This window comes from Phocoena sinus, chromosome 15 (assembly GCF_008692025.1).
Source record: "Phocoena sinus isolate mPhoSin1 chromosome 15, mPhoSin1.pri, whole genome shotgun sequence".
In the NCBI taxonomy this organism is placed as follows: Eukaryota; Metazoa; Chordata; class Mammalia; order Artiodactyla; family Phocoenidae; genus Phocoena; species Phocoena sinus.
The window spans coordinates 30,125,084-30,147,826 of record NC_045777.1 but is presented as its reverse complement, the minus strand read 5'-3'; the positions used below and the strand labels follow the sequence as shown (position 1 = coordinate 30,147,826).

The 22,743-nt window shown below is 38.3% G+C and overlaps 1 protein-coding gene and 1 pseudogene across 7 annotated transcripts in view; one reads left to right on the top strand and one right to left on the bottom strand.

Annotated features, from left to right (window-relative positions):
* Positions 1-22,743, bottom strand: part of ATRN (attractin) — a 178,617-nt gene that overhangs the window by 99,804 nt on the left and 56,070 nt on the right. For all 7 annotated transcript variants that reach the window (XM_032604136.1, XM_032604137.1, XM_032604139.1 and 4 more), the window contains 7 exons: positions 20,697-20,825; positions 18,782-18,987; positions 17,126-17,294; positions 4,556-4,646; positions 3,401-3,644; positions 2,483-2,666; positions 1,309-1,463 (listed from right to left, as the gene is read on the bottom strand). In XM_032604136.1, the coding sequence (XP_032460027.1) occupies positions 1,309-1,463; positions 2,483-2,666; positions 3,401-3,644; positions 4,556-4,646; positions 17,126-17,294; positions 18,782-18,987; positions 20,697-20,825 (1,178 nt within the window). The remainder of the gene's footprint in view (positions 1-1,308; positions 1,464-2,482; positions 2,667-3,400; positions 3,645-4,555; positions 4,647-17,125; positions 17,295-18,781; positions 18,988-20,696; positions 20,826-22,743) is intronic.
* On the top strand, positions 9,746-10,708 carry LOC116739639 (annotated as a pseudogene).

The following is a 22,743-nucleotide window of genomic DNA, read 5'->3' as shown; positions in this document are numbered from 1 at the left end:
CTGTCCCTCTACTTCTATTTCCAGCCTTGGTAAAAAACACCATCTACTGTGGCCCACACCAGATACCAGATAAGGATGCTGTCACAGCTCTCAAAACACACTCTGGACAATCCTCGGGTTCCCAGTAATTCTCAAACACATATGTCTCTTTATCCTCATTGCCACTTCCACAGTCTTGGCTCAAACCCTCCTCAGGACTTCATTAACAGCCTCCTAACTCCCATCTTGCCCCTTCCCAACTACTCATCACAATGCCACAAAAAGATCTTCCTAAGACACAAATACAATTCTATCACCTCTTCTGTAAGATTCTTCAAAAAGCCCAAACCCCTCAGCATGACATAACAGGTCCCTCAAGATCTGACCAGACAACTGCTTGCTTCTAGTTCCACTTAGAGCCACTCTTCCCTGATGTGCTACTAGAACACAGCCAAAACTAAATACTCATAGGCCCAAAGTATGTGGCATGGTCTCTTTCTACCTCTGTGTCTCTAAACATGGGCTTCCTTTGCCTGATAAGTTCTGCCTAACTTGGCCCAGCCAACTTCCCAGTGCTAGGACCCAGCCTGGATGGCCTCCTCAAGAAGACTTTCCCTGACTGTACCCCTTACCCCTCATGAACTAAGGGATGCTCACAGATGCTCTCATATGTTCTTCTCAGAGCAAGTAACACCCTGAATGCAATTATATTGTCTGCTCAGTTCTCTGCCTCCCCCACCACGAGGCCAAGGACTGTAACTTATTCCTCTTATGATCCCCAATGTATAAGTTCAGTGGCTGGCACATAAATGTCTGTTAAAAAAGAACATCTGATGATATTCATATTTATATCATATGATATATGATAAATATTAAAGAATTTCTCATATCTGTTTTGCATGAACCAATATTGCCCTCTTCTGGTCAGTACATTACCACACCAAATTCTTGAAAAATCGCTGTCCAAGTATTACATCAAGAATGTGTGAAACCAGTTTCAAGGGAATAAGATAAAGTTAAACTTAAACCAACTTAACACAATGCTGGTGGTCACAACTGCGTAACACATATTACTATGTAAGGCTTTTATCTGTGACACAGGAGTGCCCAATCACCGCAACTCATCAAAGGAGGGACTTCAAAAAGAATTTAATATAGAAGTAATGCTTTTTAACAGATTACAATATCAGTCAAATTAACATAAAAAATTCCATTTGGACCTCTTTCAAATAGCTTGACCATTTTTAACTAGAAATATTTTGTTTCTTTTAAAATGTTGCTTACAGACAAAAAAGATTCTTAATGCTAAAATGGCTTTGGGAAACATACCAATGTCGTAAGCCATGAAATCTGAAGAGAAGCATTTGGCTCCATGGCTCATGGATGTGTCATTGTGTGTGTTTCCTCCAAACACCAGCATGGCTCCACTCACTATCACAGCTGTGTGCAAGTAACGGAAAAATCGGCTGTCCTTAAGAATAGTCCTTTTAAGTTTATTTAAAAATAATAAATACAAGGTTAGTTCTTTAGAATATTTATCATCTATTTGCTAATACAAACATAACCATTTTCTTAACTTCAGATCCAAGTGTGCAAATAATTCTAGATTTTTCTCTGTATATAAGTAACTTTCTCAACAATAAACATGTAAAATTGAAAGACATATGAGAATTTTGATAAGATATGTTAAGAGCCTTAAAAATGTTCATACTCTATGTTCATACTCTATAATTCCAGTTTCTGAGTAGATATTATGTGAAATATGGATGGAAGCTTACATATGTTTTATTAATAAGACAAGAGCTAGAAACCAAAACTTCCAACTGTATGGGCTCAGGATACCCACATGATGGAGTATTACACAGTCACTAAAAACGACAATTTTAATGACAGACAATGTAAAATGGTGTCCACAGCATGGTCTCAAATATGTAAGGAAATATGAAAAGAAACCATTGCTTTATAATTATATTATTTCGTAACTCAAATTTGCTTTACATTTTTTAAGATTAGCATACTTTATATAGATCAATATATAGTAGAGTGAGGACAGCTCTAATCTTTTAGGTACTGAGACCACCTCTGTTTGATGATTTCATGGAATGATGCCAGTAACTGACCCTAATGATAACACCTTGGTCAACAAGAAAAGGTTAAAAAGTGGATATATTCTACTTAATTACAACAGTGTGCATAAACTCAGCTAGGCAGAACAATTTATTCCTTAGGATTCTGAAGAGCTAAAATTTTACAGTGGTACTGAGTGTATGAAAATTGAAAAACAGTCAAAAAAAAAAAGCCAACAAAAAAACCCAAGATTCTAATCAACCTACTACAAAATTATAGATACTACTACTTTATTACCTTCTGCTTATTTCACAATTTCTGTTTACAACGATGAAGAGAATTATCTGCAAGGCCTGAAAACAAAAATGTAGCAAAATTTTCCCAGCAACTGCCAGAATTCCCACCTTAAAGTGAAAGCTCAAGAAAAAGCACCCACCACATCTGGGTGTCCACATTGTATCTGTAGAGATCATCTGCAAGCCGGTATTTATTGGCACTGAAAGCCTTGTAGCCTCCATGAATATACAGGGACCTGGTCCTGTGGTCATAGACACTGCTATGGCCATAGCCCCCTTGGACAAGGGCACCCTGAGTATGTAATATACTCCATGTGTTCTTACCTGGAAAGGGCAAACAGTTAAAGGCAAATGTTGCAGGCTCCTCCTAATACTTAAAATTACCAATTAGCTTAAGACAAGAGAAGAGATTTCAGGAGACTTGATACATGTAACTTTCTTTAACCATTTTATTTTTAAAGGAAGGCCATCTAAAACTTGTAACAAATCCAGGTGGCCAAATTTCAACCTGTTAAATGTTCTGATGTTCTAATATGTAGGAAAAGAATTACATTAAATTTAAAAGACTCAGATCCCCCTCAATTGAACACTTAATTCCCCATGACCTTTACGGACCAATTTGCAGATGTACTTTACAGGCCTACTTTCTTAAAATATCATCCACATCCACAAAAACAAATATAATAAAATTTAACCAAAGGAAAGATTATATACTAAGGGGAAATCACGCTCCATTAAACCAATCTCTAAAGGGCTTTTCAAATTTTTTTTTTTTCTTCAGAGTATTTGTTATTTCAAACCCTTTTTATTTATTTTATTTTCAACACTCAAAGCATTTAGTGCTATTTTTGGCTCCTTGCCAAATTGACAGTAACAAATATATACCACATAGCACCATCAATAATCTAAACTTCACTGGCAATTCATCAATGCTAACTGTATCTCAAGATCAAGTACTGGGTCAATGTTAGGTTGAATTTTGTTAAACAGTCATAATAATAAGAGTAAAATTTTAAATCTGACATTCAAAAACGATTCACTGAAAAAAATATACGTACCCAAGTCATACTCCTGCACATTGCTAATATATCCATAGAGAGGGCAGTGACCAAAGATAATCAGCATGACCACTCGGCCAGTTTTCAATGTGACAATGTGTGCTGAGTGCCCAACCACTGCATACTGCTCCTTTGCTTTAGGGGACAACAATACCCATGATTCATTATGAATATGAAACACTCTCAACTCATTGGTCACATTCCCTGTTGAATCAATTTTTCCTCCATACATGTAAATTTTATCCTATGGAAAAAATGTAAACAAAATTCTAAAAAACATCAAAAGGATCAAATCTAAACACAGAAAAAGGAACAGTTCAAAAACCTCAATATTATTCTTAGCTTAAAAAGTGCTAGTGAAAAGTACCTTTCAGTGAATTATTAGGTAAAGGATGTAGAAAGAACAAAATAAAATAAATCTAACCTATATCCCTAATACTTTGCCACTTTTCTTGGACTTCCTCACACAAGATCTTTTACAATATAAAATGGCTTGGAAAAATAAAGTTGAAATAAACTAAAAAACAGGGAAATGAAAACGATTACTCAGTTACATTGTAAAGTCGCTATCCTTGGCTAAACCTGCTAATGAATGTAAAAGCTAACCTACACTAGATTAATTTTTAACCATTTAGTATCACAATCATAATATCCCAGTTTGAATATGAATCCATTTAAATCTCTCGGGTTAAAGTAGTTTCAACTTTAATTTCCACTTATAACTTAGCTAATTATATACCCCCCACATTAGAAAGTTTTCCCCCAATTAAAAACCAACACTGAAGTCAAAATCAGAGACAGAAAGTAGAATGGTGGGTGCCAGGGGCAGGCAGGAGGAGGGAATGGGGAATTATTGCTGAATGGGCATAGAGTTGCAGTTTTACAAGATCAAAAGAATTACAAAGATGAAAAACAAAGCAAAAAAAAAAGAATTACCAAGATGGATGGTGATGATGGCTGCACAACATTATGAGTGAAATTACTATCACTGAATTGTACACTTAAAAATGGCTAAGTATGTTATACATACTTTACCACAATAAAAAAGATTAGAAAAAAAATCCAACACTAAATAGCTATTTCAATCACATAATATGAGAAAGTAACAGTGGAAGAGTTGAGTTTCTAGCTTAGTACAGAGTGGAGACATTTTACCTTGTATAATGCTAAAGAATGACCATATCTAACAACCACATTGTTCACAGAACGGTTCAGTGCAAGCCACTCCCTAGAAGCAAGGTCATACCTACAAAACAAACAGATCATATTTTCACCCAAATGACAAAACAGAACATCTTTAAGTCTTTATTTGTGATCTAATCCACTTTGGAGATGCTCGTTAAATCTGCAATGGATATGGTGAGGTACCTGGGCAAACAAACCTAACATCTGGGCCTATGGGGCACATAAGAACTCAGGAAGGGGGAGCTGGGTTCCACAGCTCTGGGACGAGAAAGAAAATCTACTGGAATTTTCTAATGCTTCCTGAAAACCTCTTCTACACACTAAATCACTTGCAGGTTTGCATTATACTCAAGGAACTTTTATTACTATAACTTTTCTTTCATTTAATCATGCAAAAGTAAAGACAAATACTGAAAAAGGGATGATAACTAAGTTAAAAAAAATTCTTAGCCTTTCCTTTTCTTTATCTAATTTATTTTAAAAAGTAATATTTTCAAAAAAACTAGAATATCATTATAGCATTTCAATTATACTATGAATACACTTAAAGACCTTTAAAATATAAAAATGCCCCAAAGAAAATCATTTATACTCTTACATTGCAGCATTAATCACATTCAATATCTTAGAATATTAGTTTTGTTTCTGAGGAAAACATCATTCTATTGTTTTTATTAAAATTATACATACTCACTATAAAAAGGGTAATCAATGCAAAAAAAACAAAGAGCCAAAAACTTAAAAATGACCCCAGGGCTTCCCTGGTGGCACAGTGGTTGACAGTCCGCCTGCCGATGCAGGGGACACGGGTTCATGCCCTGGTCCGGGAAAATCCCACGTGCCATGGAGCGGCTGGGCCCGTGAGCCATGGCCGCTGAGCCTGCGCGTCCGGAGCCTGTGCTCCGCAACGGGGGAGGCCACAGCAGTGAGAGGCCCGCGTACCGCAAAAAAATAAATAAATAAAAAATAAAAATGACCCCACATTCTGTCATCTAGAAATGAATATCATTAAGTAAACATCATTCCAGACATTTTCTATGCATACATACAGATAGAAGAATAAACTGATAATATACATTTATACAAAGGGGATCCTAATATAGGTGAATTTTAATAAACAGTGTTAATTTTAATTTTATATAATTTAATAGAAAAAAGAAACCAAAGGAAAACCAATAATACTGTTATATTTTAAATGTTTTTCTATAAGTTTCCCTGAATACAAGATTTTTAAATTATGAAAAACATTATGTAAACAAGAACATGTAAGAAAGTTTTATCACAACGTAATAGCAAAAAAGAGAAATAAATATCCATCAGTAGAAAATGAATTAATAAATTATAGATATCTATATAACATTTATAGAATGAATATACTCAAGCAACGTATTATTAACACAAATCTTGAAACAATGTTAAGCTAAAAACGCAAACTGCAGAATAGTGTTCCTGTAAAGACTAAAACAAGAAAATTTATTAACTCTAAAAATGTTCATATATATTAGAAGTCTAAAGATAAGTATGTGAACAAATGACATCACAATATCAGGATATTGATTATCTCTGGGATTTCAGAGGGGCATGTGGGATCTTAACTATATTAGCAATGTTTTATTTCCTAACCTGGATGATGAATGTATTAGCATTCGTTATTTTTCTCTAAACCTTTTCCTTTGTTTTAAATATTTTATACATGATCTGAAGAAAACATAAAATAGTGACTTCATTAAATATGAATAACACTTAAATCAATACCAGCTATTATTTTATGTATTTTTTTTGAATATGCTACATTTTTAAAATACATGAAAAGTTATTTAGAGAGTAAACTCCCTTTAGTTTTATTCTTTTTTTTTTTTTTTTTTTTTGCCTTATGCGAGCCTCTCACTGTTGTGGAGCGCAGGCTCCGGACGTGCAGGCTCTGGACGCCCAGGCTCCGCGGCCATGGCTCACGGGCCCAGCTGCTCCGTGGCATGTGGGATCTTCCCGGACCGGGCCACGAACCCGTGTCCCCTGCATCGGCAGGCGGACTCTCAACCACTGCGCCACCAGGGAAGCCCACCCTTTAGTTTTAAAATTACATGTAATTTAATTTTGGACAGACTCCACTAACTTCCTACTTTGAAAGTTGAAAACATTAGCACCCACATTTCCTCCCATTTCTTCTCCCAATTTTTGTTATATAATTTTTACATTGTCCAGGTTCAAAACATGCACATTCCATTCTATAATTTCATAGTTATTTAGTACTGGATCTGTATGTTAGTTGAATCAGTCTCCTCACAGTCCTCTTACCACAACTTCTCCTTCTTGAGTCTTTAATTCTTAATTGGCTAGACTGCACTGTCAAGTGGTTATTCCTAGTGGAGATTATACATGCTCCTCCTCGTAAATTCTTTCATGTTGAAGAATATCTGCTTGCTAGCTTTAGAGGTGAATGACATCTTGGCTGCATGTAATACTCATGGGCCATCCTTTCCTTCCCGCACAACTTTGCTGACGCTGCTCCCTTGAATGTTGCTGGTATTGAATGCTGCCAGTGGAGGTCTGAGGCCAATCTGATTTTTTTCCACTTTTGTGTGGTTTGCTTTTCTGCTTGGAAGTCAGAAGTCTCAATCATTCTCATTCTCTCTCCCCCTCCTTTCTTCCCTCCCTCTCTCTAAATAAATAAATATACATAAATATATATATGTATTATATATAAATATATATGTATTTCTCTCACTGTTTTTTAAAGACACAATATTGTACTTTACTTATGGTGGAAATAACTTAAATCCATCCAGGTAAATGTTTTAACAAAATGGACTGCATACTACTCCAACTTTTATGGCATTCTGGAAAGTGTTTCCTAAGAAGAACTAGCATGGCTTCTGAAAAACACATATATACCATATGTTCAAGCCAAAGGCCTGTTTCTTTAATCTTGAAAGAAAGGAAAGAAACAGCGGGAGCACAGAAACAAGTCTCCACGTGACCCAATCCATATCGCTTTCAAGTAACATGGAAGGTGCTCAATCTGTATCTTAATGCATTTTACTCTTCCTCAATCAATAACGTGTCAGCCCAAGAGCTGGTCAGAGACACTAAGGTGCCGGCAGGTGCTCAAATCTGGTTAAGATGAACTGCCAAAAGACACTTACATAACAGGTTGTCACTCTTTTCACAATACAGAGAAGCAAACACAAGACAAGAACAATGTTGATGCAATAAACTGTAAGAAATGCCAAGTGCCAAATAAACGCTCCTTCTGGGAGCTGAGTCCAAGATAAAGGAATATTGAACAATTAGTTCTAAGATCTGGACGTGCAGTTAAGCAAAGACAAACCTCAGGAATTCAGAAGTAGGTGTCTTCCATAAAGGTGCAGCCACCTCTCTCACAAACTCCTCCCTGATGGCTGGTAACACAATGCCCATCATGCCACAGGGCACATCCTCTGCCCCTCACAGTGGCCTGGTATTCCAATTACAATGTCTGGCCATCCAAAGACCACAGGAAAGGCTCTACAGAAATTGAACTTGACCCCAGCCAGCAGGAGTCAAGAACTACCTGAGGCTTCCCACCCAATAATTTGCCGTTTATCCTACAAGTTCAATAATTTGATCAAATCAGGTTTTGTCATTGAACAACTATAATATTTTTCCTGAAACATCTTGTACTATTTCAATCCACTTTTTCTATTTGTTAGGTTCTTTTCTTCAGTGACAGCAATTATCTGTATTATATTGGACCTTCTGTCTCCCATGTCTTTGCTTTTTCAAACTATTTAACTTTTTCATCTGTATTCATTGGAATCACGTCTACCAAGCTGGCAGCAGTTCGATTTTCATTGTAGTTTTTGCTGTGTGTAACTTATTTATATTTCTTTACATGTGTACTCTCCCATTTCATCTCATTGTTATTATCTTCTTGCTTTTCAGCTTGTTTTTCTGAATTCAAATTCTCATTATATTGATCCATAGCACAAAGCAGTTGGAAGGAATACTTTTCCTCTATGATCAGTTGTCAGTTTTACAGGCTGTGTTCTTTCCTTTTTACCTTTTCACCATAGATATTTGCATTTGCTACAATGTCACTTCTTTTTTCTTGCTTGTGGTTAGACACTGCTCTCCAGACATTACATTTGCAAACTGTGGGTGATTTCTTAATTCTTTTTCCACTGTATCTAAGACAAGTTTATCTTTCCATCCTAGCTTTAGTGTGAGAGTTGGCATTTTATGTATGTCCACTTTTCTGAAGTCTGAAGAAATGCTGAGGCTCTGGTGGGGGTGGGGGTGTGCAGTCTATTTGAATAAAATATCCAGAGTCTATTCACCTCTGAGATTTTGTTTAAGTGTCCTATCCCAGGGTTCAAATTTTGGGATAGCCAAATTACATAGGAGCCCTGACTTCTGGGCAGACTCAGCCACTTGATCAATTTCCCCCTTTTTCACTTGATCCTCCTTAGCAACTATTTCTTGCTCTAAAAGGGCAAGAAAACAATGATACCCACTCAGTTTGCTTCTCTCTAGATTTGGGGCTATTAGTGAGAACTCTCAGAATTTCACTCATATGGTTTCTGTGGGGGCCTGCTGTTTCTGTGTGTCTGTTTTAAGTTTATTAGGTGATACTCCTTACCTTGTGTGGTTACCTGTTGCTCAAATTTCTTACTATTATTTTTTTAGCTTAAAAAAAACCCTGTTTTTTTGCTCAAGGGAAGGAAATTCAGTGACATTTCAATTGGAAATCTTAACCAGATGACCAAGATAATTTGTTTTGCAAGAGGACCCTTGGGTGACATAAAATGGGAACTGCTTTTTAATGCAACTTAAACGTTTTGGGTTAACAGGGTTGTGGAGAAAATAGAGAGGGCAATTCCTGCAATATGCTTATATAAGAGTATAGACAATGATAAAATTTATGATCTAAGTTCCAGAAATACTCCCTCTAAAAGGAGTCACTATATTCACTTTTCATGAGTTAGTAAAAATTTATTTGAAACTATATTAGTACTTACACAAAATACATAAAGCTGTAAAAATCATGTTTTGATCAAGTACAAGAAGAGAAATATTAAAACCTAAAAAATAAATGTGGAGATACATTCGTTAGATTACTCCTTTCTGCACGTGGACGCCGCCGAGTAAGCATCATTGACATCTTCCCTCTCCACTGCCGTCATGTCTAAGTCAGAGTCTCCCAAAGAGGCCAAACAACTGCGGAAGCTCTTCATCGGAGGTTTGAGCTTTGAAACAACTGATGCGAGTCTGAGGAGCCATTCTGAGTGGTGGGGAGCACGCACAGACTGTGTGGTGATGAGGGATCCAAACACCAATCGCTCCAGAGGCTTCGGGGTTGTCACGTATGCCACTGTGGAGGAGGTGGATGCAGCCATGAAGGCAAGGCCACACAAGGTGGATGGAAGAGTTGTGGAACCAAAGAGGGCCGTCTCAAGAGAAGATTCTCAAAGACCTGGGGCCCACTTAACTATGAAAAAGATTTTTGTTAGTGGCATTAAAGAAGACACTGAAGAACATTATCTAAGAGATTATTTTGAACAGTACTGGAAAACTGAAGTGACTGAAATCATGACTGACTGAGGCAGTGGCAAAAAGAGAGGCTTTGCTTTCGTAATCTTTGATGACCATGACTCCGTAGACAAGACTGTCATTCAGAAATATCACACAGTGAACGGCCACAACTGTGAAGTAAGGAAAGTCCTATCTAAGCAAGAGAAGGCTAGCGCTTCATCCAGCCAAAGAAGTCGAAGTGGTTCTGGAAGCTTTGGTGGTGGTCGTGGAGGGTGTTTTGGTGGGAATGACAGCTTTGGTCGTGGAGGAAACTTCAGTGGTTGAGGTGGCTTTGGTGGCAGCCGCGGTGGTGGTGGCTATGGTGGCAGTGGGGATGACTATAATGGATTTGGTAATGATGGAAGCAATTCTGGAGGTGGTCGAAGCTACAGTGATTTTGGCAATTACAACAATCAATCTTCAAATTTTGGACCCATGAAAGGAGGAAACTTTGGAGGCAAAAGTTCTGGCCCTTATGGTGGTGGAGGCCAGTACTTCGCCAAACCACAAAACCAACGTGGCTATGGCGGTTCCAGCAGCAGCAGTAGCTATGGCACTGGCAGAAGGTTTTAATTACTGCCAGGAAACAAAGCTTCGCAGGAGAGGAGAGCCAGATAAGTGACAGGGAAGCTACAGGTTACAACAGATTTGTGAACTCAGCCAAGCACAGTGCTGGCAGGGCCTAGCTGCTTCAAAGAAGACATGTTTTAGACAATACTCCTGTGTATGGGCAAAAAACCCTCGAGGACTGTATTCGCGACTAACTGTATAACAGGTTGTTTTAGTTTCTATTCTGTGGAAAGTGTAAAGCATTCCAACAAAGGGTTTTAATGTAATTTTTTTTTGCACCCATGCTGTTGATTGCTAAATATAATCGTCTGATCATGACGCTGAATTAATGCGCCTTTTTAAAAAACGTGCTCTGTAAAGTTAGTCTACTCTGAAGACATTTTGGTAAACGACTGCAACAGTGTGAGGTCAGAATTTCTTCAGGGTGATGCCAGGTTCCATTTGAAATTTATTCACAACCTGCTTGTGAATAAAGCCAACATCTTCAGAAACTTGGTGTAGTTGAACTGACAGTTACTGTATTGTGACCTGGAGTTCACCGTTAAAAGGGTCACCCAAGCAAAGTCATGGAGTTTTTTGGTTATTAATATGATTGTTGGCACATCCTATGCAATATATCTAAATAGAATTATTATGGTACAAGATAAAGTTATAGATGGGAATGAAGCTTGTTTATCACCCATTACCATGGGTAATCAATAAACTATTTAATACCCTCTTAAAAATAAATAAAATTAAAAAAAATAAACATGGCTTACAAGGTACACCCGTCAAAAGTAGTAGGTAACATCTGTATTTCTAAGAACAAATATTTGTGAAAGAAATAGATAATTCATTTACTCTCTTATTCATTTGATAAATACTTATTTGAGCACATTCTATAAGCTAAGCCGAATTGAGTAAACAAGGTCTCTAACCTTGGAGAACATATAGTGGAAAAGGCAGAAAATGAGCAAGCACAGCAATGGGCACAAGTAGAATAAAAATTATGAACACTGCTCTAAAGGAAATGAGAACTATGAAAAAAACCAGGGAGCACCTGTCTGAACTAGCTGATCGGGGAGGATCTCACTATGGGACATTTAACTGACAGGATACGTAAAGGAAGAAACCAGCCCTGAGGTACAACGGCAGGAACAGTCTAGATAAAGGGAAGAGCAAGCATAAGGAGTTTTAGGTAAGGAAAGAGGGCTGATGGGGCAGGAGGGGAGCAAGTTGAGTATGGGAAGGTAAGCAGCAGTCACATCAGGTAAGATCATTAAGTCCCATGGGAAGTCACTGAAGGGTTTTAAGAAGGTAGTAAATGATAAAATGTATACCCTAAAAAATCACCCCAGTTGATATTTAGAAAATGGATTAAGCAGAATGAATGGAAACAGACAGACTTTATAGGAACCTATTGCTGAATCCTAGATGAGAGATATTGGCGAGCTGGTCTTAAGAGAGAAAAGAATGAATATGACATGTATTTGGTGACAGAGTTGATGGGCTTGACATGAGATTATGTTATGAGAAGGTAAAGGAGAGGAAGTATCAAAATGACTCCCAGATTTCTTACTTCAAGGGAGGATGATGACAGGAAGAAGTACAAAAATCACATAAATGGTAGAATATATGACTCATAATATCTAGTATAACAGTGGAAGGGACAATCACCTTCACACCTTTAATTTTACCTTTACTTCTCAGGGTGGCAACACTAGAAGTAGTGAGAAGTGGTTAGATTAGGGATAGATTTTCTTTTTTTTTTGCAGTACATGGGCCTCCCACCGCCGTGGCCTCTCCCGTTGCAGAGCACAGGCTCCGGACGCGCAGGCTCAGCAGCCACGGCTCACGGGCCCAGCCGCTCCACAGCACGCAGGATCCTCCCGGACTGGGGCACGAACCCACGTCCCCTGCATTGGCAGGCGGACTCCCAACCACTGCACCACCAGGGAAGCCCTAGGGATAGATTTTAAAGGAAGAGCTAACAAGATCTGCTGACATATTGTGGCAGACAGACACTAGGGTGGTCTTCATGATCCCTGCCTCCTGGTATTCATACCCATGTATATAATATCCTCCCCTCGAGTGTGAGCAGGATCTATGACTTGCTTCTAACCAACAGAATATGGCAAAAATAATGAGATGTCATTTCCATGACATCTATCCTGCTAGCAGACTCAGGCCAGAGACTCTCCTTGTGGCCTGATAAGTAAGCAGCCATACTGGGGAAACCCTACCAATAAGGAACTCTGGACAGCCTCCAGGAGTTGAAGTGCCCTCCAGTTGACAGACAGCAAGAAGCCAGGGCCCTTAGTCCTACAACCACCAGGAAATGGGTGAGCTTGGAAATGGATTCCTGCCCAGTTGAACCTCTAAATTAGAACACAGGCCAGGTAACACCTTGATTGCTGAGAACCCAGTTAAGCCATGCCTAGAACCCTGACCAGCAGACACTATGAGGTAATAAATGTGTGTTGTTTTAATCTGCTAGTTTGTGGTAATTTACACAGCAAGAGATAACTAATACATATACTGATATGGAGTGTGAAAAAACAAGAATGACTGAAATTTTTGGCTTAAGCCAAATAGAAGAATGGAGTGGTTGTTTACTGAGGTAGGGACTTCTGGGGCAAGAACAGGCTTGGAGGAAAGATCAGTTTGGGACACATGGAGTTTTAGATGCCTATTGAGATGTCAAATAAAGAGGTGGGGATATGGGAACAGGTGATAAGTCTAGGATGCAGATATAAATTTGGAAGTCACCAGCATAAAGGCCAAGATATTACATGAGATCACCAAGGGAGTGAATACACACTCTCACAGAAGGGGACCAAGGACTGAGCCCTGGGGCACATCATCAGGCTAAGGAGCCTGAGAAGGAATGGGCAGTTAGAAAAAATGTCAAGGAAGTGTGGAGTCCTGGAAGCCAAGTGAAGAAACTGTTTAAAAGAGGAGGGAGAGACTAGTTTTATCGAATGTTTGTGAAAGATCAAGTAAGATGAGGAATAAGAACTGAAAATTTTAAATCTACTCCTTAGTCATACTAGCCACATTTCAAGTGCTCAATAACCACATGTGGATAGTGACATGACAGTGTAAACACACAGCATTCCCATCATAACCAAAACAGAAACTGTCCACTGAACAGTTCTGATGTAAAGAAACAGAAGACAGAAAAATGAGCAATATGTAGGTAACTGCTAAATGTGGTGGTGGGAGTTTGTGGAAGTCCTCTTTTGATAAACTTTATCTTTCAAAACAGAAATGGGAAACAAGGCCACTAGCTGAGCAGGAAAACAGGAGAAAATGTGGTGGAGATCTAAAAAATGAAAAGACAGTATGACAGCTGAGCAGGAGAATGAGAGATGGAATAAGAAAGAATTAATGAAATGTAAACTCCTGTGGGAGTTGGGATTGTTGGAGTTCACCTAACCTCTTGACTCTGTACATGCATATCTTTTGCCAAACTTGGGCACTTTTCAACTATTATTTCTTCAAATACTTTTTCATACACACCCTCTTCCTCCTCTTCTTCCAAGGCTCCTCTGGTGACAGAAATGTTAAGATTTTTTGTTACAGTCCACAGGTCTCTGAAACTCTGTTCATTTTTTAAATGTTTTATTTTCTCTGCATTGTTCAGATTAAGGAATTTCTATTGTTCTATCTTCAAGTTCACTGATTCTCTCCTCTGTCCTCTCCATTCTGTTGCTGAGAGAACTGCTGGAGCATTTTTATAATGGCTGCTTTAAAATCTTTGTCAGATAACTCTAATATATGTGTCACCTTGGTGTCAGTATCTCTTGATTGCCTTTCTCATTCAAGTTGAGATTTTCCTGGCTCTTACCATGACAAATGATTTTCAATTGAAATCTCAACATTTTGGGTATCATGACATGAGACTGGACCTTATTTAAATCTTCTGTTATAGCAGGCCTCCTCTGACACCACCCCAGTGGAGAAAGGGAAAGTCTACTCATTACTGCTGTTGCTGCCAGGCAGGGGTAGAAATCCAGGCTCCCCACAGTGTCTCCACTGATGTCACAGGGGTGGGGGAGGCCTCATTAATGCCTGGTGGAGAAGTAAATCTCAGCTCCCTATATGGCCTTCTCTAACCCTACTCTGGTGGGATGAGGGGTGGTGGTTGGAGCAGCTCACTTTATCCTGGCATAAATGGAAATCTAGACTCTATACTAACACTTTGCTAGCAGGGGTGGGGGTGAAGCCACAGTCCTTTCTGTGCTGTTTGTCTAAGGTCGAGTGGTTATTTTCTAAAAGTTTTCTGTCTTGCTAAGCTGCCCCTTTCCTGGTCCTCGGGCTAGAGAAAACAGGGTTTTCTTGGGGCTTTTTCAGCTTATACCTATTAACATTTCCAGACTGCTGATTTTTCCAACATCAAGTCTGAGATATATGAGACTAAAGGAAAACCCTTGGAACTTACCATTATGTCATTTTTTGGGTCTTGAGGTCCCTAATAAGACTGCCTTCTTCAGAGTTTTCTTATGTTTGTTTTATATATAATGTCCAGGTTTTTTAACTGTACTTATCATACAAAGGATAGGGGGAAATGACCTTCATTTATTTATGATTTTTTAAAATTTCCTTTTTCATATTCTATTTCTTTTTTTTCGTATTCTATTTCTAAAGGAGTATCTTTTGTGTTTATTTACTCTGTGTTCCTTCTAGGTTTGTCTTTAAATCTGAAATTATTTTAAAATTCTTTCCTAACTTCTATCATCTCATTTCTGAATTTTTCTAGTCTTGGTTATATTGTTCTTTCATGTCTTTTATCATTTTCTTATTGTATGTTAGCTTACTTTGGAATACTAAGTTATAATTTTTGTCAGTTTTTCTATTATGCTTTCACGTTGAAGGGGTATTATTCTACTTATTCTCTTCTTTTTTATAGTAACTTTCTATGAGATTTGACCTTGATATTTTTTCTGTTGCTAAATTTTAATTTTTTTGTAATTTAAAAAAAAATTTCCTGAACCCTTATAGGAGACGCTTGATTTAGCTAGTTTTTCTAGCTTCTCAGTTCACTAGCTCCTCTTCTGTTGTAGTGTAGTGTCCAACTATTTGGCACCTTACTTGTTGAGATCTCCTAGCTCTGTTCCCCTCTCAGACTGTTATCTGGACTTTCTTTCTCTGCTGTCCCTGTCCTGTTCAATTTGAATTCTATTCCCAGCAGCTTTTCTTCAGTGTGGGACTTTCTCCTACAAAGAGTCTTTGGCTGGTTTTTTGAAAGTTAATAAGACACAAACTGTTCCAGCACCTTCAGATCATACTACAGATCCCTTGAGCTCATCCCCACTACTAGAACATGCAAAATCTTCCCAATTCCAGCTGCTGTTCTCAAAGCAGCTTGCTGAGCTTTCCAGCGGGTCTTTGGGTTTACTGCTGGTGGGCCCACCGCTCCCCTTTGCTTACTCCTACATAGATACTGATAGCACAAAGATCTTGTAGCTGTCAACGGTTTAACCCCACCTATTTGTGTGGATGCCTTCTGACCAAGTTTGTTATAGATACTATCCATGTGTTTTTTATTCTGCTATCCTAGTTGTTCTCTGTGCTTTAATGACTATGTTTGGGGGATTCAGAAACTATACTATTACTGCCATATTTCCAGAATTCCTTAAAGAACAGATGCTGATTTTTTTTTTTTTTTTTTTTTTTGCGGTATGCGGGCTTCTCACTGTTGTAGCCTCTCCCGTCGCAGAGCACAGGCTCTGGACACGCAGGCTCAGCGGCCATGGCTCACGGGCCCAGCCGCTCCACGGCATGTGGGATCCTTCTGTATCGGGGCATGAACCCGCGTCCCCTGCGTCGGCAGGCAGACTCTGAACCACTGCGCCACCAGGGAAGCCCCAGATGCTGATTTTTGACAATCTTCATTGGTAGAAAATGTTTAGAAAAACTTTCCAGGGCACAAAATCAGCACAACAGTAGGTGTTCAAAAATTTCTCCCCGTAGTCAAACTCCATAGCTAATTCCACTGTGAAAACATACTCTCCCTTCAGGATGAGCAGCATGGAACCAGCAAAAGACCTTGAACCCTGGGAAGTATTAAAGAATGGCATAATTTCCACTAGCAAACTATAAATGCAAGCCATTTAACCTACAGAAATGTTAATTAAATTAAGGGGCAAAGCAATCCCCTATTTATATAGAACCTATTATATATATCTAACACAAAATCTGAGAGACAGTGTCTGGAAAAGATGAGTTATTCTTTATTACAGCAATGAACTCTTTGTGGCTCCCAATTTCAAAAACTAAGAATATGTCCCCAAAAGTCTAGAATACAACTACTAAAATACAGAGATTTTCTTCAGGAATGCAATTACTAATGATTTCTTTTCTTTTTGCTTATCTCTACTTTAAATATTTTCAAAATGGAAAAGTAAGCTTCTTGTAAAAATTTTTAAAACAACTTACGCTAGAACCATGTTGTAATCTGAGTGGTTGAACATATATCCTCCAACAACCCACATTATATTTCCATTGACCACAGCTTTGTGAGAGGCTCTGGGGAGCTTTAGGTTAGAATATTCCTCTTGTGTCCAAAATGACTGGTTAGCTGGTACAGGAACTGAACATCCAGGACCTAACAAAACATAATAAATTAGCTTCACAAAATGCAGCTTTAAAATTACTGCAATTCAGGAATTCCCTGGGAGTCCAATGGTCAGTGCTCTGCACTTCCACTGCAGGGAGCCTGGGTTCAATCCCTGGTCAGGGGAACTAAGATTCCCACATGCAGTGCAGCAAGGACAAAAAAAAAAAAGAAAACTACTGCGTTTCAAGTTTGAATCATCTAAATACAACAAATTATCTAAAGAATATTTACAGTCTTTCCTTTAGCATCTAAATATCAGACATATCCCTTTAATTTGTGCTTTCAATTTACTCAAAGGTAGTAACCAAGGGTAACCTCTAATAAAATTCAAAATCACATACTTTCTAATGAAAACCTGACCATATCTAGGTTAGGATTTTTTAGTAATGAAATACTTGCTTAAGCAGCTCTCAGAGGAAAGAGTATACAAAGGAATTATTAATTCAAATGAAAAACTTTAGGGACCTCCCTGGTGGTGCAGTGGTTAAGAATCTGCCTGCCAATGCAGGGGACATGGGTTCGATCCCTGGTCCGGGAGGATCCCACGTGCCGTGGGGCAACTAAGCTCGTGCGCCACAACTACTGAGCCGGCGCACCTAGAGCCTGTGCTCCGCAATAAGAGAAGCCACTGCAATGAGAAGCCTGCGCAACGCAACAAAGAGTAGCTCCCACTTGTCTCAGCTAGAGAAAGTTCACATGCAGCCAGGAAGACCCAACGCAGCCAAAAATAAATAAATTTTTTAAAAAAACTTTAGAGCTAAAATGTTAAGACTAGTCCTGGGAGTATTACAAACTATCCATTTCCAAAATCAAGAAACTCCTTTTTTGAGAGGTTTGGCTTCTGCTCCAACATTTGCAAAGTGGTAGGTAGTCAAATACTTCAATTATTTAACTGCTCAATGTCAGCCAAACCGAACAAACTAAAGCATCTAAACAAGCACATTTCTGGAAATTCAAAATAAATGTGTTCGAGAAAGGGGTAAATAAAAACCCCAAAACTAAATCAGTAACAGCTGCTATCACCCACCCCTTGAAGAATTTGCTAAAGGGCTTCTTTAATAATCTGTATCTGCAGATAATTCCAATAACTGACTGCTTTAGGATTCTACTGTATAATCAACCCCAATTTTCTCTGAGTTTATTGAAAGTTTCTGTGGAGAGACCATTATTATTAGCTCTTGTTCCACCTCCCAGCTTGGTTCTCTATGTCTTATGGCTGAGACCAAGTTCTCTAAATTCATGAATGAACTGCAAAGACTGTTAAACTGCTCCACATCTCTAGAGACCACAACCATACATCTATGAATTCAAAGATCTGTAAGAAGCTGAATAAAGAGATATGAAAATTTAAACGCTTCCTGATATTTGATTAACATAAATGGTGCAGATATTAGGAATAAAGTCAATCTACAACTTATTAAACTAGAAACATTCTGTAAATTGAAAGAAAAAAAAAGAAACAAAGAAGTTCCTACCCTGCCACTCTGAGAAGCAGGAGCATCCTCTGACATCACTTGAATTGCAGATGCCTCGATGAGGAAAACCACAGTTATTTACACAGTGAGGGATGTCACATGCTTCACCTTTCCAGTTTTCAGAACATTCACATTGAACAGTGTTGCTGCTATTACTGATCTTACATTCTCCTCGGCCTGAGCAATTATTCGGACACATGTCAAAACTATAAAAATAGTGGGGGGAAATTAAATCAACACAAAGCAACATTTTGATTAACTTAGCAGAACTTCCTCCTACACAAGGCTTAAGAAATCTCACTGTCTAGCCAGTTCATTCACAAGCGTAATTGCAGTACTTACCATTTAGCCTAAATGGGGTCACTCAACCCTGCAGAACTAGGGCAAGTAATAAAATCAAATTAAACCTGTTGGATTCTCATAAGAAGAGACAGTTAAAGAGATTACAAGAAGAGAAGAGATTCTTGCAAAATATCCAGGCTTAGCTCCTTAAGGACAGGATGACTATCCTAATTCTTGGTAGCCCACAAATGATGAGCATTATAAAATTGCCAAATGCATGCTAGCAAGGCTGGAGAAGAAAAGGATAAAACAAATTGCAAACAATACACTACCATCCTCATTCCTCTGGATAGTCTCTAAAAGTTTACAGAATTTGCTTAAGATTATTGCTCAGATTGGTGTGTATTAAATTCCTTAGCAAGTTTATCTACCCATCTCAGATGCAAGAAAAGGGAGGGGTAGTTTAACTTAATACATGAGTTTAACCATAAAGTGTTGCATAGTAACGTGACAATGATATTGACAACACTTTGAAAAGACATAATTCTGATTTAAAAAAGGGGGGATAACAGGATTAGCAAGATACTGTAAGAGTGTAAAGAAAACTAAAAAGGAATTTTGTAGCAAAGCATGCCAGAAAATCAGGAATCAGTTACAAAACAAGCTAATTAACATTCACACCTACACCCTAACGTCAGTTCACGATACATTTATAATAAAATTTTATAAGTATGTGTATATAGTATTTTTATAATCTATGTTATAATATAATATAATAAATGCATATGCCTACTTTTCAAACCCAGGCTTGTGATGAGCTGCCCAGGCTGCTAAGTCACAAACCTTGGGTACCTGAAAAACTGAATCACCATACCAATCAAGATAAAGATGGCTTTAACTAGGGTTGAAAGACTACTGAGATCCTGAGAAAATGGGCAAGAAAAAGAACCCAGTATAAAGGTTACACATGGGGGTTATCAGCTATACCAGGAGTTGTCAAACGTATTGTGTAAAAGGCCAGATAATATATATTTTAGGTTTTATGGGCCACAGAAGTTCTTTATCACAGACCCCCTGCTTATGGCATTGTATGAATTTAACTACTTCTGAAAATAAACATTTCTTAGGAAAAAAAGGAAAAGACAGAAGTTAGCTTCTCTCCTACTGCAACAAATTCCAAAAGCTGCCCAGAGTCTGTCTGTCTACATTTCCTTTGTAACCTCAACTAAGTTGTCATCAATGGGCCAACTACTGAGTACATGAAAACTACTAATATTTGTTAAATTGTACTTAGCAAACTCCTCCAAAGTTTTTATCCATTGGCAGGAATGGATAATGCCCCTCTTTTCCAGGAGACGCTCAACAGCAGCAAGACCTGGGTTGCAACTCTGGTCCCACTGCTTTGACAATTTACTTTATCTTTTCCTGCCACTTGCCTCATTTATAAAAGAAGTAGAAAAACAGTGGCTGTAACTGAGTTTTTAAAAGAACTTTAAATGAGAAAATTCATGCAAACTGCTTAGCATAATGCCTGGCACATTGTAAACCCTCAATATGTTAGTCATTATTATTGTTAAAACAAAGTATACAGTCTTCTGAAAAAAATCACAAATATTAGACTTAAATATCTTACTTGTAAGTGATATTAAATCCAGTCAAATTATAAGCAGCATCACTAAAAAAATGCAGCAGGGCATAACCTGATGTGGCAACGACCTCTGGGACAGTCTCGTTGCCATCTCTCTCAGGAACAATGAGGCCGCTGAAATGAAAACACATGTCTTATAAAGGGAAGCATAATCATAGACACATCACATGGTGACAGAACACAAATTCAACTGGATTTCACCCTTGTAATTTAAAAAGCCACTTATAGGAAGAGGGCCAAATTCCTGTGATAAATGCACAGGAACAGATCTGAATCTTTTGCTAAGCTCTTCTCTATTCTAGGTTTTATATATATATATATATATATTTTTTTTTTTTTTTTCTTTTTTGTGGTACGTGGGTCTCTCACTGTTGTGGCCTCTCCCGTTGTGGAGCACAGGCTCCAGACACGCAGGCTCAGCGGCCATGGCTCACGGGCCCAGCCGCTCCGCGGCATGTGGGATCTTCCCTGACCGGGGCACGAACCCGTGTCCCCTGCATCGGCAGCGGACTCTCAACCACTGCGCCACCAGTGAAGCCCCTAGGTTATATTTTAAATGAGATTTGAAACCGACGACCCTATTCTTTTTTTTTTTAAGTAAAACATTTTATAATACTCCTTTGAAAAACTGAGTAAACCTCCACAATCACAGAAAGTAACAAACTTTATGAGTTGATGGATACCAAACATATACCACTGAAAGACATGAAAAGTAAAAATAGAAATAAAGTTTGATATACAAACATCCATCATCCCAATACTATTAGCATTCTGATGTACTTTCTTTGTTTAATTGATACCATGTTACATATCATATTCTATTTTACAGGTAATATACCATAAGCATTTCTATGTCTCTAAGAGCTCCCTCAGAACTTTTAGAAGCTTACTCAGAGCTCAGCCCACAATAGTATCTGTTGGGTGTCTACAAAGAGAAAGAATTACCAAGTCAAAGGGTCTAAATGATGGCTTTAAGGCTCTTAATCCATATACCAATTTGCTTTCCAGAAGAGAGATGGTGACTTGAAATTCCACCGACAGAGAATGAAAGTGTCCATCCCACCTAACCCCGCCAACAAGGAGAATTACCAGCCCTACTTTAGTTTTGCTAATTTAATATGTGAAAGTGATTTTTTTAACCTGTAGTTTTGAGCTTCTCTTATACTTCTGAGGTTAATCGTTTTTTCCTATGTTTACTTGCGTCTTTTGCTTTTCTTCATATGCTCCTATCTTTTGCCCAGTTATTGTTCAGTACGACCATCATCTCACTCAGTTAAAGCCTAACTCCTTACCAGGCCCTGTGCAATCTGTTCCACGCACACAATCCCATCCAGTGAACAAACGTCTCATCTATTACAGATGGTCCCCGACTTACAATGGTTTGACTTACAATTTTTTGACTTACAGTTTTTTGACCTACAATTTTTTGACTTTACAATGGTGCAAAAGGGATACGCATTCAGTAGAAACTGTACTTAGAATTTTGACCTTTTCCCAGGCTAGCGATATGCTGTTGATACTCTCTCATGATGCTGGGCACCAGCACAAAGCTGTAGCTCCCAGTCAGCCACACGATCACAAGGGTAAACAACCAATACATGTACAACCACTCTGTACCCAGACAACCTTTCTGTTTTTCACTTTCAGCACAGTATTCAAAATTACATGAGATATTCAACATTATAGGCTTTGTGTTAGATGACTTTGCCCAACTGTAGGCTAATATAAGTGTTCTGAGCACATGTAAGGTGGGCTAGGCTAAGCTATGATGTTCGGTAGGTGAGGTGTATTAAATGCATTTCAACTTACAATATTTTTAACATACAATGGGTTTATCAGGACATAACCCCATCATAAGCCAAGGAAAATCTGTACTCTCTTCCTTTCACTTGCTCAACCCCAGCCACACGGGCCTCTTTTCTTTCCTAAAGCACAAGCTTTTGGGCTGATGACTATCTCAAATGCTCATTCATTATGACCTAGCAATTCTATTTCTTAGTAGAAGAAACATTTGCTCACATACACAAATATA